This window comes from Mastacembelus armatus, chromosome 10 (genome assembly GCF_900324485.2).
Source record: "Mastacembelus armatus chromosome 10, fMasArm1.2, whole genome shotgun sequence".
In the NCBI taxonomy this organism is placed as follows: domain Eukaryota; kingdom Metazoa; phylum Chordata; class Actinopteri; order Synbranchiformes; family Mastacembelidae; genus Mastacembelus; species Mastacembelus armatus.
Genome location: NC_046642.1, coordinates 18852338 through 18867765, shown reverse-complemented (window position 1 = coordinate 18867765; position 15428 = coordinate 18852338). Strand labels below are relative to the sequence as shown.

The 15428-nt window shown below is 40.0% G+C and overlaps 2 protein-coding genes across 6 annotated transcripts in view; both read right to left on the bottom strand.

Moving 5' to 3' along the window:
• The window catches only part of mtus1a (microtubule associated tumor suppressor 1a), a 30366-nt gene extending 20312 nt beyond the window's left edge, over positions 1-10054 (bottom strand). Inside the window, exons 1-3 of one of the 4 annotated variants that reach the window (XR_003297144.2) lie at positions 9891-10054; positions 1329-3436; positions 861-1089 (exon numbers count right to left, since the gene is read on the bottom strand). Coding sequence is in view for 3 of the 4 variants with exons in the window: in XM_026330157.2 (XP_026185942.1) it covers positions 861-1089; positions 1329-3350 (2251 nt within the window). In the remaining variant the exon portion in view is untranslated. Of the gene's footprint in view, positions 1-860; positions 1090-1328; positions 3437-7129; positions 7617-9812 lie in introns of those variants that run through there. The other 3 variants (XM_026330157.2, XM_026330156.2, XM_026330155.1) reach the window with 3 other exon arrangements.
• A 171-nt stretch (positions 10055-10225) lies between these two features.
• Positions 10226-15269, bottom strand: sybl1 (synaptobrevin-like 1). Of its 2 annotated transcripts, none has more exons than XM_026331086.2 (8): positions 15147-15269; positions 14593-14770; positions 14285-14342; positions 12816-12953; positions 12561-12651; positions 12081-12148; positions 11867-11959; positions 10226-11210 (listed from the first exon to the last, which is right to left on the bottom strand). In XM_026331086.2, exons 2-8 carry the CDS (start codon positions 14736-14738, stop codon positions 11142-11144), a joined length of 663 nt encoding a protein of 220 aa, XP_026186871.1. In that variant the 5' UTR covers positions 14739-14770; positions 15147-15269; the 3' UTR covers positions 10226-11141. The 2 variants fall into 2 exon arrangements, with proteins under 2 accessions (XP_026186871.1, XP_026186872.1); XM_026331087.2 differs by having other exon boundaries at positions 15224-15269.
• Positions 15270-15428: the final 159 nt, after the last annotated feature.

Sequence of the window (15428 nt, the reverse complement as noted above, 5' to 3'; positions counted from 1 at the left end):
TATCCAAAATTGTTAAATATTAAAGTATAGCTAGAAGTACAATTAAGAGCATAGAAAATAGGGAGAATACTAAATCATGAAAAAGGATCTACAGAAGCTCTTTCTTTAAATTTTAATTGTCATGTTTAATACAGAAATTGTACATCTTGGATGGTAACGCCACTGGTGAGCTCTAAACCTCACTTTCTTTCCCCCACTTTTCCCACTCAAACAGATGGCTTCTCATCATAGGAACAGTACCCCTCCTTCCCAGAACCATTCCAAGTGTGAAGAGCATTAGGGCAGACAGGAATCTAATGTATACCCACATGGCATGGATAAGCGACCAGAGGTAACATTTGCATCTGACATTATTCCTGTGGAACAGGGCTGAGCTCATCAGAAAAAGGGCTGTAGGTCTAAGGAACTTCTCAGAGTCACCATCTGATGGGAAGACTGATAAATCTAATATGCCTTAAACATGGGTAAGCAGAACACGGCCATGCAAATGAAAATATATTTTAAAATGTTACTTGTCCTGGTCCTGGGGTGTTAGTTGGTGAAAGGATGAATACATATTTGTGGTTGTACTGTATATTAAGTTAGATACAACTTGTATATGTACAACCTATAATCATTCTAATTTAACTGAAAATCCTAATAAAAAAAAAGTTACTTGCACCCCTTATTTTAATCATTTCCTAATTATAAAAATGGCTTCTTAAGTGTGTCAAGCACTGTTTTTCCACACGCACACAATCTTGGTGGTGCCTTTAAGGGTTAAACAGGAAGGTAAAACAGCTTAAAAAGATATTATGAACTACTCTCAATGTTCACTTACTGACAGAAATCAAGTTTTTCCTCAGACAAATGATTCCTACCTGTTGTGTTCCTCTGCTTGGGCTGTGGTGTCCATACAGCTCTGGGGATCTTGCATTCATCCCTCCCTTGGTATCCCTGCCTCTGCTTGGTTGATAGAGTGGCTGGTCTGGGACTAGCAGCTGGATGTTGTGGTACTCCTCTTGTTCGTCTAGGTGATGGTCCTCCTTGAACTCTGCTCTTAGTCTCATCCAATGAAGTGCTTTGTGTTGTCCATTTGCTGGAGACTGCCTAAAAAAAAGAATTTATTATTTAGTCAATCAACTCTATGCAACTGCCCATTTCCCCAAAAGGTCCTAACCAGTCCCAATAAAATATTTCTGTATCTTTTTTCAAGTTTTTCAACTTTTGCCTGCAAAACATTTAATGTGTATGGAAAAAGCTGCAAGCTCATGAATTCACACCACATAAACATATGTAATGAACTGTTACTGATTTTTAAATTTTTCACATTTAAAGCCTGTACTCACCACCAGGCTGATTTTCCTAAACTCTCTTGTGGTGTTTTGAGTACGTCTGTTTGAGGTCTCAGCCTGTAGGGCGCTCTTAGAGTAGTTTAGATTCCTTGGTTTGGTCTGGCCTGGGTAAGTTTCAGCTTTAGGAATAGTAACGGTAGTCGACAACCCTAGAGCTGTCCTCTTCTCCTTGGGTGGCCTAGATGATGATGATGAACTCTCAGAAGAGCAACGAGGCCGTGTGTTGAGAATGGTGGGCTTGTCCTGACCTAAAGCTGAGCCTGAGCTGACCTCAATTGTGTGAGATATATCCTTCTTTGGCGTTAGTCTGCAATGTGGCTGGCCACTTCTATGAGGGGATTTTTCTAAGGATGAGAAACAGAAGGTCTCGTTGCCAGGATGCTGCTCTGGGGTGTCTGCTACATGGTTTAAGGCTGCATACTGTCTTTCAAGGCTGGTGTTACTGCACTGCGTTAAATTATGTTTATTTGAAGATGTTTTGTGGTCAGAAGGGGATGCTCTGCTACTGTCCTGTACTTCCACAGCAGTATGCCCACATGATTGTGTCACTGTGACACCAAAGTTGACAGCCCCATTCACTTGTCTCTGAGCACCACTGAACATTTTAGTAGTGGCAGAGACAACTGTATGGATACTCCTTATTTTGGTAGGAGTCATCCTTATAGTTGCTCCTCTGTGTATTTCAGTAGGTTTGTTGTTGACATTGAATTGTGATGATTTATGTTGTGAAGCATGGCCCAGCACTGCCGTTTGATGCACAGGTCTTGTCACAACTTTAGATTTTACATTACTGAAGTCTGATTTTGGAAACTTTTTAGGTTCTTTTTTGTTGACCTTGCTGGATGAAGGTGAAAGTCCTACCAACAAATGTTCTTTAGAAGTAATAGAGATTGGCTTCTGTTTAACCTGGTGTACTCCAGGGCTGCTTGTGTTTCCATTGCAAGGAGACTCTGAAAAGGAAGGGAGGCTGAGTAGTTTGCTTCCATTGGTTTGTACTGGTGTGGAAGTATGAATGTGCTTATCAGTTTTTTGCATAGCTGACAGTGTGGGAACGCAGGTCTTGCCTTGTTCTGGTGTAATTTCTCCAGGAAAATGAGGCAACAGCTCTGCTCCAGCACTAGTAAACTGAGCCTTTGTCCTCCAATCTTCAGAAGATTTTTCACAAACAAAGCTCATCAAAAGGGCCCTTTCATTCTCCTCTGGCAGAGTTAGAAGAGAGCTGGATGTTGCCATATTTTCCTCAGTGGTGAATTCACAGTTGTCTGCCTGAATGAAAGTCATACCAAGACATGGATGGCGTTTGTTTTGCTCCAGGACACTTTCTGTGGATTTTCTGCAGACATCTGGCAGAGTGGTTGAGAGCAGGTTAGATTTGGCAGACAATGCTGGGTGGCCAACAGGTGGAGAGACAGATGAATCCTCCAACGAAGAGATTAAGAATGACTGGTCTTCCAGACAAAAACTGTTGCTCCTCATTACCCTTTCTCCAGAGCTCAGGGAGTAGGAGCTATACTCAGTGCATCCTTTACGGGAGGTAACACACGAACTCAGTTGGTTTGTATTCCCAGCAGAGTCTGGCGATATCACTGCGCTGTTACACAGTCCTTCAGTGCTCATGATAAAAGTCTGGTACTTTTCTGATTCCATCTTTGAATTGCTAATTAGACTCAAGTTTTCATTCCAGTAATTCATGCTGCCATTAACAGGGGTGGCAATAAAAGTTTGATTCAGGTTCAAACTGCCACTACAGGACACTTCACTCTGTGGTATGGTGGTGATGTAGGTGTTATGCAAAGAGGAACCTTCGCTGAGAGAGCAATTGAGCATATTGACATCAGGTGAGCTATTGGCTTCACTGTCTCTCAGGTTGGGAACACTACTGTTTGAGTCAGGTGACAAAGACATGGATGAGTTGCTGAAATGACTCTCAGGAGATGGGCCCAGTTGCAGGCCTCTCTGGGGAGGAGAGCCTATACCCTCAACCTGTCCAGTGGACAAGTTAAATGGCTTAGACATGTTCAGATGGGTTACTACTTTCTTCTGTATTTCTAAATAATCTCACATTCAGTTAGTAGCCCTGTAATCCAAAATGGGATGAATATCTGTGAAAAGGAGGAAAAAGTCAACATTTTAAAACCCATGGTGCTACACAATCTTCATATTTTCACAAAACTGGAATAACTCAAACTGAGCAATAGGCGTAAATTCAGATGTTCCAGTGTACAATTTTGCTTAGGGCTACAAAAAGGATAGAGTTTGCCCTGCAAGCAATTGTACCCTCCAGCCATCGTAATTAGTAGTTATTCCTACGTAATTCGTAGTTATTTATTAAATAATAAGATGAAAAATTATAGGACCATGCTTAATAAATACGGTAGTAGCTCCTATGTAATTAGGGCTGAGACGGCCGCCATGACAACCGCGTCACTGCGGTGGTCGGTTGCCTCTGGGGTTGTATATTGCCGCAGGCGATAGCGCACGTGACGTCACACGCTCTAGTCCCCACCGCTTTTTTAAAAAAAAGTAATAAAAAGATGCATTAAAGGAAAAGCATGATCGTCATCATTCTTCATAATCTAATTCATACATGCAACAAACATATTTTGCATCGGCCAGAACATAAGCTCTAAAACGTCTAAACAGTGAGGTGTTAATATGATCATGAAGACGAGTGTTTGCGCGTCTACCTGCGATCTTTTCTCTCTCGGTTCAGAAGCACAGTAACACATAACGTAGGTGTATAAGCTATATATACACACATTCATTCGTGCTGAATGCAATTCGAATACATCACTACTATTACTGTGGCTGCTGTATCTGCAGAATCAAAGCTTAAATGTGAGGATGGAAGAGCAGTCATATTTATAGTCTGAAATGAGCTAACATAGGTTTTGCATAAGAGGTTAATGGCAGTCTTAAATGCTTTGTCTACTACTGTATTTACTTAAGCTGATCCGATTGCTAAGCTTGCTAGCCACTTCAACAAAACCGGCATTGAGGTACGTGCCACCAGTGAGCAAAATATCAAGTCAACAGACTGAAAATGTTTTAGTAAGCAGATCCCAGACATCCTCTTGCATTAAACAGATTTTAACAGTTCAGAGGAATAATAAAAAATAATCTACATGTTTCTATATTTTCCTTTGTATAGTGTGACATATATAATTCCACACTATGTGATATACTATCTGAAACAGCTTGATTTTTGGCAGCAATGTTACTTGGAAGACCATACAGTCTGCTGCACTTCTGTGAAGTTCACTGAGAAAGGCAGTAGACTTGTAGAAACTATGCTCAGGGGTTTCTCTTCAAAAAATCAAAGTATTTCACTTCAAAACTAACCCCCTGAATCAAAATTTTTTTTTTTTTTGAAAAGTCAAAACATAATTCAGCATCTGAATGATCAGAAACTATGCATGACATATTTAGCATAATTGTCAAGTGAAATGTATTGATTTTCTTTAAAAAGAGAAATGAAAATCACAGTCACCTACAAAAGGAATGATAATTTTAAGTTCATACAAAATTGTTATGTCTACTGAAGCAAAAGCCCAATTTTCTCATATGTAAACATTTATAAAAAATATAAACTATTTGTCCCAATAATGGCTGGACAATCACTGCCTCGCTTCTAAGTTTTCATAATTCTAAATGTTATTTAGAAAGTTCAACCTAAGAGCAATGTACAGTGGGTACGGAAAGTATTCAGACCGCTTTAAATTTTTCACTCTTTGTGTCATTGCAGCCATTTGCCAAAATCAAAAAAGTTCATTTTATTTCTCATTAATGTACACTCAGCACCCCATCTTGACAGAAAAAAACAGAAATGTAGAAATTTTTGCAAATTTATTAAAAAAGAAAAACTGAAATATCACATGGTCATAAGTATTCAGACCCTGTGCTCAGTATTGAGTAGAAGCACCCTTTTGAGCTAGTACAGCCATGAGTCTTCTTGGGAATGATGCAACAAGTTTTTCACACCTGGATTTGGGGATCCTCTGCCATTCTTCCTTGCAGATCCTCTCCAGTTCTGTCAGGTTGGATGATGAACGTTGGTGGACAGCCATTTTCAGGTCTCTCCAGAGATGCTCAATTGGGTTTAGGTCAGGGCTCTGGCTGGGCCAGTCAAGAACGGTCACAGAGTTGTTCTGAAGCCACTCCTTTGTTATTTTAGCTGTGTGCTTAGGGTCGTTGTCCTGTTGAAAGGTGAACCTTCGGCCCAGTCTGAGGTCCTGAGCACTCTGGAAGAGGTTTTCTTCCAGGATATCTCTGTACTTGGCCGCATTCATCTTTCCTTCAATTGCAACCAGTCGTCCTGTCCCTGCAGCTGAAAAACACCCCCACAACATGATGCTCCCACCACCATGTTTCACTGTAGGGATTGTATTGGGCAGGTGATGAGCAGTGCCTGGTTTTCTCCACATATACCGCTTAGAATTAACGCCAAAAAATCTTGGTCTCATCAGACCAGAGAATCTTATTTCTCATAGTCTGGGAGTCCTTCATGTATTTTTTGGCAAACTCTATGCAGGCTTTCATGTGTCTTGCACTGAGGAGAGGCTTCTGTCGGGCCACTCTGCCATAAAGCCCCGACTGGTGGAGGGCTGCAGTGATAGTTGACTTTGTGGAACTTTCTCCCATCTCCCTACTGCATCTCTGGGGCTCAGCCACAGTGATCTTTGGGTTCTTCTTTACCTCTCTCACCAAGGCTCTTCTCCCACGATTGCTCAGTTTGGCTGGACGGCCAGGTCTAGGAAGAGTTCTGGTCGTCCCAAACTTTTTCCATTTGAGGATTATGGAGGCCACTGTGCTCTTAGGAACCTTGAGTGCTGCAGAAATTCTTTTGTAACCTTGGCCAGATCTGTGCCTTGCCACAATTCTGTCTCTGAGCTCCTTGGGCAGTTCCTTCGACCTCATGAGTCTCATTTGCTCTGACATGCACTGTGAGCTGTAAGGTCTTATATGGACAGGTGTGTGCCTTTCCTAATCAAGTCCAATCAGTTTAATTAAACACAGCTGGACTCCAATGAAGGAGCAGAACCATCTCAAGGAGGATCAGAAGAAATGGACAGCATGTGAGTTAAATATGAGTGTCACTGCAAAGGGTCTGAATACTTATGACCATGTGATATTTCAGTTTTTCTTTTTTAATAAATTTGCAAAAATTTCTACATTTCTGTTTTTTTCTGTCAAGATGGGGTGCTGAGTGTACATGAATGAGAAATAAAATGAACTTTTTTGATTTTGGCAAATGGCTGCAATGACACAAAGAGTGAAAAATTTAAAGGGGTCTGAATACTTTCCATACCCACTGTATATGACTGTGCCTATAGTGCAGCCTATATAGTACACAACCATCAGCTGAAACACCCTTGGTGCTATTCTAGTCTTTAATGGGATACTTAGATCTTACACACATTAAGATTTTCACCCCTGCCTCAACATTAATAATGAAGACTTACCAAAGCCTCTCTTGCTTTTGTCAACATGGCCAACAATCCACATTTAGATGCGTAACAGGCCATGTTTGTTTAACTTAACAGGCAGAGTAACCACACAACTTACTGTACATTACTTTCTCTTTAACCAAATATATATATATATATATATATATATATATATATCTTCCCATGTAAAAGAAGGCTACAGAAACAATGAATTTATTAGCTAAAAGTGTATCTGCAAAGTACACTGCACATGAGAGACACCTTGACCTGACAACATTTAGGGAAAAATATACTCACATGATTCAAGCTACAAGAGAGTGAGCCAATAAATAAATCTACAATGCTCACCTTTCATTGGAAACAGGTGAACAGTAATAGGAACTAACTTTTAATCCCTTGACTTGTCCTTTCCATTCAATGGTTGTAGGTGTGGAAGAAAACACCTCCACAGCCAGCTGTATAGCATGTGGTATCACACCAGATCACTCAGTTTTTTTGCAAGTTCAATCAGCTTGTTTTACTCAGATATGGCTGCATTATTACTTCCCGTCCAAAGTGCTAAATCCAGCCAATCGGGCAGGCAGTGGTGTGCAAACTGCTTTAGCCAGACACCAACAGCCAACACCCCACCACTCCTCTGTCCTTGTGTTCAATCAACCAGACTGAATGAGGGTGCCCCCTGTGCAGGAGTTACAGTCTGTTTCTTCTTTCTCTCCCAGAAACAATGTGATTTAGTCCTGCAGGCCTAGCGAAAGAATCGAGAGTTTACTGCACACCACTCCTCAGCACAAGTATGTCAAAATCCTACTAGGGACTACACTCTGTGTAAAGTTCCAGAGGGAGCAATTGAGAAGGACATCAGCATGTTACATTATCCATGTTGAGCCCAGTGCAAGGGGAGTGGCCAGACTGCCAGGCTAAGTTGTCTTTCACTGTTGCTAAGCAGCCAAAGTCCCCCTTTTATGAGGGAATGAATTAAGTGTCTTTTTAGTAAAAGATAAGTGAAAAGGGGAAACAGAGTAAAGGGAGGCCTAGGTGGAGGACAATGTTATACTATGACAGTTTTACATTTTAGAAACAAACCAGAATTTGCATAGAAACTCACCTACTGCAAGACACCTCACAAAGTTGGTACAGCTGATAAGTTCTCCAAAGTCCTCCAATGCAAACGTCACTGCCTGATGACACAGCATCATGTTGTACACAAACCACTCGACACTTGATCCTGACACTATAGCAGTGGTGTGACACCAGAGTCCAATACCCACACTATTGCTGCTTAACCTATTCAAGGTCCCTAACCCTTAGAAGTACAGTTTAATCATGACGAGAGACAAAATATAAATCACCTAATCATTTCAACATTGGCCTTTAAGTACATGTTGTTAAACAAAAATGCAGAATTGAAGTTCATTTTCAGCAGAATAAAGAAAGCAGCACGTAGACGCTCCATTCCAACATTCAGAATGAAAACCTCAGTGATACATGTCGCCATCTAGTGTTATTGAATACAGTGCATTCAAAACAAGCACCTGGCCAAAATCCTTCTGAAATCCAACACTCTCAGTCAACTGCCAACTACTGTGTGGTCTACTGGACATTGTGTCGTTTCCAGTCTATCTTGTCAATTTATAACCCTGTTATTTTAGAATCGGCTCAGATTAATTATCAAAAAAAAAAGAATTTCAATGCACATCATTGCTTTCTGAAACCCCTCGGGCACCGTGCAGACATCCTTGCATGGTGTTTTCATGTAATTGAATGGGTGAATGGGCATATCAGCAGCACACAATGAGCTGTTATGAGTAGGGGCAGTCATCAAAAGTCCAGGCACTGAGCTGCCCCACACTGCAGCAGGGCAGCAAGTCAAACTGGGGCATTCCAACCAGCATACCACGGGGACAAGGCAGCCCTCTGTAAAGCATGAGGCAATGAAACCACACCAATAAGCCTGGTTGAAGAATAGCATGACACGGTCTGCCCATCAGAATATTAATCCACTGTAGCATGATGAAATGGTTTGTGAGCTTAAACCATATAATGAAAAACAGAGACACCTCATATGTTTCATTTTATCATTCTAAACTCTGCATAAACTAAATCACTGACAAGTGAGTTCCAGGAGGTGAGCAATATCAACACCCCACTGGGCAACTGAGTTTGCCAAGGAAGGGCATCACATATAGTTACAAAAACAATAAGTTGATTTTTGTCAAGAGGGTGTCAAGGTAAATGTTGAAGCTCACCCTGAAATACTGGTATTGACAGTCACTACATTCTATAATCATTTTGACACTAGTGTTTGTGGTGTCATGCAATTTAATAATAACCCTGCAACTAAACTGTAGCACAACTGAATCAAGTTGCAAGCAGAGAGGAGTCCAAAATGCCTCAGTGTGTAATTAAAAGGTGTAAACTATCACAAATGAACCCTGGCTGAATATATTTGTAGCACCTCACTCCTCCCTAGCCTCTCTGTCACATTAATTTGTTAGCTAGTACATTTTCTGACCCTAAATGACTGCCTCCTTGCCCCTTGCTGACACATATAGTCGAAAGTATTGAGGCCTCCTCTGCCCTGTTAGGTCTAAAATTAGGTCAGAAGTAATGTTAAACATAGGACACATCTACAAATAGCAAAGAAAAAAATACTCTTTCAATTCCATAAACGGATTTTAAACACACTAGACTGCAAAACACACCCGGGACGCGTTAAAACATGAGGCTATGTGTTAAAATGACATGGTATCAGCTAACGTTAGTTTAGAAAATAGCTACAAACACAGCAGACTATCACTACTTAGCTAAAAATAAAAGGACAGGAACTTCAACAGTTGCAAATTATGGCGAAACTAAAACAACGGTTGACAAAAGTTAGCAGCTTAATGTATATTGTGTAAGCTAACAGAAGAAACGTTGGGCGCTAACGTTAGGTTTTCATAACAGGAGTCTACTTTTTAAGTTGTACTCCGAGTATAGAACCAAAATACATAAGAGGTGACGTCTGGGAGCAGAAGAAAAAGCGTCTTACCAGCTGCCCAAAGGTTAACATGCCGTAAAGTTCAGAAAAACGCATAAACTTTAAAAAAAAAAAAATTCAACACGGCACCTGTAACGCCAGCAAGCAGCACCGGGGGACTGCCAAGGTCCTGATGATGAAATTAGCTCCAGCTGGTGGTTCCTTCGTGTTTTTAAGGAGTATCCTGAACAAACCGCTGCCACAGTCACCTGGCCTTCAACCTGCTGTCCCGCAGCAGCGACGAACTGGTCTTGTTTGCTTGAACTTTGACCCAAAGCAGTGATTTGGCGTGTCCTCACAACTGTTTGTACACACATTTCGTTTGAATCAATGAAACATTCACTTCTGCTCTCGTTATTACAGACCGCTGGAATGAAAGCCATACATTTTGTTTCCCAGCTGAAGAGATCGACCACTTGACACTATTGAATTTTATTTATTTTATTTCAAAATTGAATGTACAATAATTAATTACATGATTATAAATCATGATGCAAGGAAGCAAATCTATGTACAATGTAAAAAGTGCGTTGTGTTAACAGAAGGAACATATGGACAAACTGAATAACCCAGCAGAAATAAAGGGCAAATTAAGTCTATGGATCTTCTCAAACTCAACTTTAAAGAACCCTTACATCTTTTTTTTTTATCAATAATATCAACAAATTTTACAATATTTATTCGTATAATCATATATGGTATTTTACAACATCCATGAAGGTACTACTGTGCTTCGTGATAAAAAATGTTAATCAACAAAAAAATCTGAATACTGCATTAATTTTGTCAAAAATATTTTCAGTTATACAGAGTTTCAGACAATGTATTTGAAGAATCCTTCTTGATGGATCTGCCAATATAATATACACGTTGCCTACAATTGGCAGTCCCATACTTCTCTAGTGGCATTAAAATAAATCAGGACAGTAACAAAGTAATTTTGCTATATTTGTGATTCATTCTGTTATCTGTTTGAATGGATTAATTACATAAACAGGAACAGTATCACAAACTGATACATCAGGCCACTAAGTGCATGACATAGTATGAATTTACCAGACTATGAGTGATAAGACAAAACATCAGTTTTAGGCCACACGGCTGCTGTCCATTAGTGTGGGTATAAGGTGGGACTCCTTGTCCAGAAGGCAAGTCAGTGTGCACACTATCAAAGAGGGGCAAAGAAGGAGGGAGGAGGAGCAGCATGTGTCTTCCAGGGATACTGAAGCTAGAGGAGCAAATCAAAATTTTGCTTTTGTGTCCATTGGCAAGCAGAGTCAAACAGGTGCTTCTTCCCCATGTTCTTCCTTTATCTCCCTCTTTTTTATCCCTACTCTACCCTCATTTTTTGACACAACTGGGCCAGTTGAGGCCTCCACAGGCAGCAGAAACAATAATGTAAAGTACCACCTGGAAAGAAGACAGACAAAACTCATTACCTATCCAATTGTCTGATTAATAACACAGCATGTCATGCAGTTTCAACAGCACAAACGAGAAGAATTCACTGTCAAACAATGACAAAGAGACCTCTTGGGACAGATAAATGCTGCAATGTGTTTTCAGTAAGGTAATAATATCATATAAAGTAGTGGCTCTACAGGATGGCTGAGCCTCATCATAACTGAAAATCTAAGTAGTAGTAGCAGCTGGGTAATTTTATTATTATTTTTTAAATGAAAAAAGGATACTGATACATCATACTAACATCCAAGCGTTTAGACAAGAGTGATATAGCATTTGCAGTTAAACCTCCTACATGTTGGAATGACTTTAAGGAAATCAGTTCTGCAAAACCCAGCTTTTAGAACTGCTTTCTGTGAAGTATTTGTGTTATGTGTGTGATTTTTATTCAGCTGCTGTTTCATTACTCATTTATTGTGTTCTTATCTGTGCCTATTTTATGTTTGCATTTATGCCACTCTTTGACTGTTCTTTTTGTGTAATTCCTAAATAACTATGCTTTGAAATGACAAAGTGGCAAAGTTTATTATTTTTGTTAATTACTAGGCTATTTACACTGTTGCCAGCTAGTAAACAACCAGTTACTATTAACAAGTACTCACCAGGCACACCAGTACAATGACAACAGTCAGCTTGAGGTTCTTTATACACATGGCTCGTGCAAGGTTACGACTTGTAGTCTTAAATGTCACTGACTAGAGGAATATGGGGAGAAAATAATTTCAATATATTGAATGTCCATGTCAGTATAATGCATATAATGCAATTCAGAAAACCAGCAGGATGAAAAGGGTGAAACCAGGTCTTGAAACTCACAGAATCAACCAGATTTTCTGTCTTGTCAATCAGCAACTCCAGCTTCTCTCCTCTCTGAGCCACTAAGTCTGTAAAAAGACACAAAGCTAACCTGTTTTAACTGTGGATACAGAAAAGGTCCTGTCAAATGTGAATTGTATCAAATTGTGGCATCAGACAATAAACTCCTATCTTTCATGAAAAAAATCTTCATGAGAAATTGACATATATTTTTGGCCAGAGCATTTGTTTTAGGTTTGATGGTCAACAAATGCATGGGTTTCAATGACAAGACTATTGATGCAACCACAATATACGGCATCCTTTTATAAATGAATACACTTAGGCCAGTCACACATAGTAAACCGTGTGTGATCAAATTAAACTATCACACCGCAAGTAATTCTGTTATATTCTTAGATTGTTATTTTGCTTAAGACTCTACATGAATAAGCCATATATTAGGCATCATTACATGAGGAGACTGGATGAGAAGCTTACCTATGTTGCGGACCATTATGCCCTTCAGGTCGTCCACCTGCATCTGAGTCTCAGTGAGGCGATCTGACCCACGTGGGTCTGAGTGATGTTTCTACAAGAAGAAATAAGGATGGACAAAGGTAAAAGAAGAGAAGGAAATGAAAAGGATGTTAAACTGTGTGTTGTGATTACTTAATGTTTTTATAGACTTCACACTTCATATTGAGCAACATAAGACAATGTTGCTCAATATGCTCAGGCTCTTGTTATACTCACCATCTGAGCAGCGAGTGTTGAGGAGAACTCACTGTTCATGGCATAGGGTAGGGCTGTTTGTGCTCGTGACCCGTATGTGGTCTGGAAGCGCTTCTTGATCTCACTGAGGAAGCTGAATGCACGTGACCGCTCAAAGTCCTGTAGCACACAAGAGTTCATTGGCTTTAGTAAGTATTCAGACCCCTTGGCTTTTTGCATACTTCATTGTGGTCTAGATTGAATTGACTTATTTGTTTATAATTCATGTATTAATTTCAATTAACAGATTTAATATTTTTGCCCATCAATTTACACTCAATTAAAAAGTGAGAAAATATTTTAGAAACAAAAGAAAACAAACAAAAATTAAAGTCTCTTATGTACAAAAGTCATCAGTCCCTATGCTCAGTATTTTATAGAAGAAACTTTGGGAGCAAGGTTGAGCCTTCTTGGGCAAGTCTCTACAAGTTTTGTACACCTGGATTTGGGTAGCTTATCCCATTCTTTGTGGCACATCCTTTCAAATGCCATAAAGCTGGAGGGGAAGAGTCTGTGAACTGCCATCTTATATCTCACCACAGATGTGTGGAGTGGAGTTTTTGACTGGGCCACTCAAGAACAGTCAGAGATTTGTACAGGAGCTGATCCGGTGTTGTCTTGGCTGTTTGCTTCAGGTCACTGTCGTGCTGAAAGTTGAACCATCACCACAGTCTTACTTCATTCTGAAGATGGTTCTGGGTTTGAATCCTGGTCGAACCTGAGACCTTTTCATGTTGAGTTTGCATGTCCTCCAGGTGTCTGTGTAGGTTTTCTCTGGGTACTCTAGTTTCCTCCCACAGTCCAAAGACATGCAAGTTGGTAAGTGTAAGTATCAGTATTCGTATGTCTCTGTGGCATCCCTGTGATAGACTGGCAATCTGTTCATGGTATACCCTACCTCAACCCAGTGTCAACTACGATTGGCTCCAGCCTCCCTGTGACCCTGGATAGCATGAATAAGCCACAGATGGAGGACACACCAAACTATAATTTGAAGCCACAGCAAAGGATCTGAATACTTTTGTTAATGAGAGATTTAAACTTTTGATTTTAATACATTTCTAAAAACATATCCTGTCATTATGGGTTATTATGTCTAGATTGGTGGCAACTTTGTCAATTTAAAATAAACATATTGAACTGTGCAAAAAGTAATGTGACCAGAATACTTTCTGAAATAACACAATCCTAAAACACAATTATTTAAAGATCGAAGGAAATGTAAAATATTTGTATATACTGTTTGGTCATCTTTAAATTCAGATTTTGAATATTAAAAATTAGAACTTATCCAAATTAAAACCTGCCCAATTCTGTATAATGCATAGGCACTTAAACCAACGGAGAGACATTACAGTTAGTCATTTCACAGGACCTTAAAACATTTACAGATGAACTATTATCCAAATCCCCAACAAATACACACACATCTGAGCCCTTTACATACTTACATCATCAGTAATACACAGGTATATGATTCTGTCATGGCAGATGTAATGAAAGAGATAGCTGAAAAAGAAAATTTGTCAACATGAGCACACAGTGAAAACTCTTTGTTAGCAGAAGAAACAAAATCAATTGGTCAGCCATACTATTATGTGGTTTTCTTTTAAAGTGGAATATTCTAAGCACATATTCAATGAACCTTTTTCGTGTGTCATTGAGAAGCATTTGAGAACCCTGAGGCTAGGGCATGTAAGGTTTATGACTGCTGCGTGATGTTTGTGTACGGCTGTGTGTGAAAGTGTGTAAATCCTACCTGCCATGGCTGTAGGTCAATTTGTTATTCTCTGAGGGGATTTTGGCTAAAATCTGTTCAGTTACTTCCAAGAAGTTCCCGCCACACCATGCATGCTTGGCCAGAACGGTGGTTCCACGAGCCACCACAGCAAAGAGAATTGCCATGGCAACAGCTGAGGTTTCAGCGCTAATACTCGCTGACAAGAAAGAACAACCGTGAAATGTCACCATCAGAGCCAGGGATTGCTCAAAACGATGTTGATAAAATCTTTGACGGTAACGTTACAGACACAGCAAGACAACATCGAAGCAGAGGAAACTGAGTGTATGAATGTCTGTAACTAATACAAACCAAGTACTAACAACCGCTAAAACAAACGGCGAGGTAGCTACACGTTCCTGGCGAGAAATGAAAACGAAAGCCAGATGTACAGCTAGCTTTAGTTAATATTACTGTTGTCCAATGTAATAGGTACACTGGACAACGTTAGGTAGCACTAGGAAAATAGCGGTTCACGCATCATTTCTAGCTACAGAGCTACTCACAGTTATACGACGAGGATTATAATTTACCTCGATGTGTCAGAGTAGCTCGTTTACCAAAAACTCCAACATCTAAAGAGGTTTCAGCTGCTAGCAAGCTAGCTCACCTAATCCCTTTCGAGTGACTTCTGCTTTGCAATCGCTCACACCTCGTGACCGGAAATGAGTTCACTCGCTTTTTTTGGGGTAATGTAGTTCTTACTACAAGCCCGTACCCCAAGACTTTAATTGTATAGTTCTGCTTCTTGAACTACATTTTGAAGTTCCTGTTGTGTAGCGCTATCGTCACGCTATTATACACGCGTCACGTCA

Bases quoted from the DNA above. Each gene is read 5' to 3' on its own strand.
- sybl1 (XM_026331086.2), bottom strand. From the start codon at position 14,738: ATGGCAATTCTCTTTGCTGTGGTGGCTCGTGGAACCACCGTTCTGGCC. The intron at 12,652-12,815 runs GTGAGTATAACA...TTCTTCTTGTAG, and splicing joins CAACACTCGCTGCTCAGATG to AAACATCACTCAGACCCACG. The intron at 11,211-11,866 runs GTGAGTACTTGT...TCTTCTTTCCAG, and splicing joins TCATTGTACTGGTGTGCCTG to GTGGTACTTTACATTATTGT.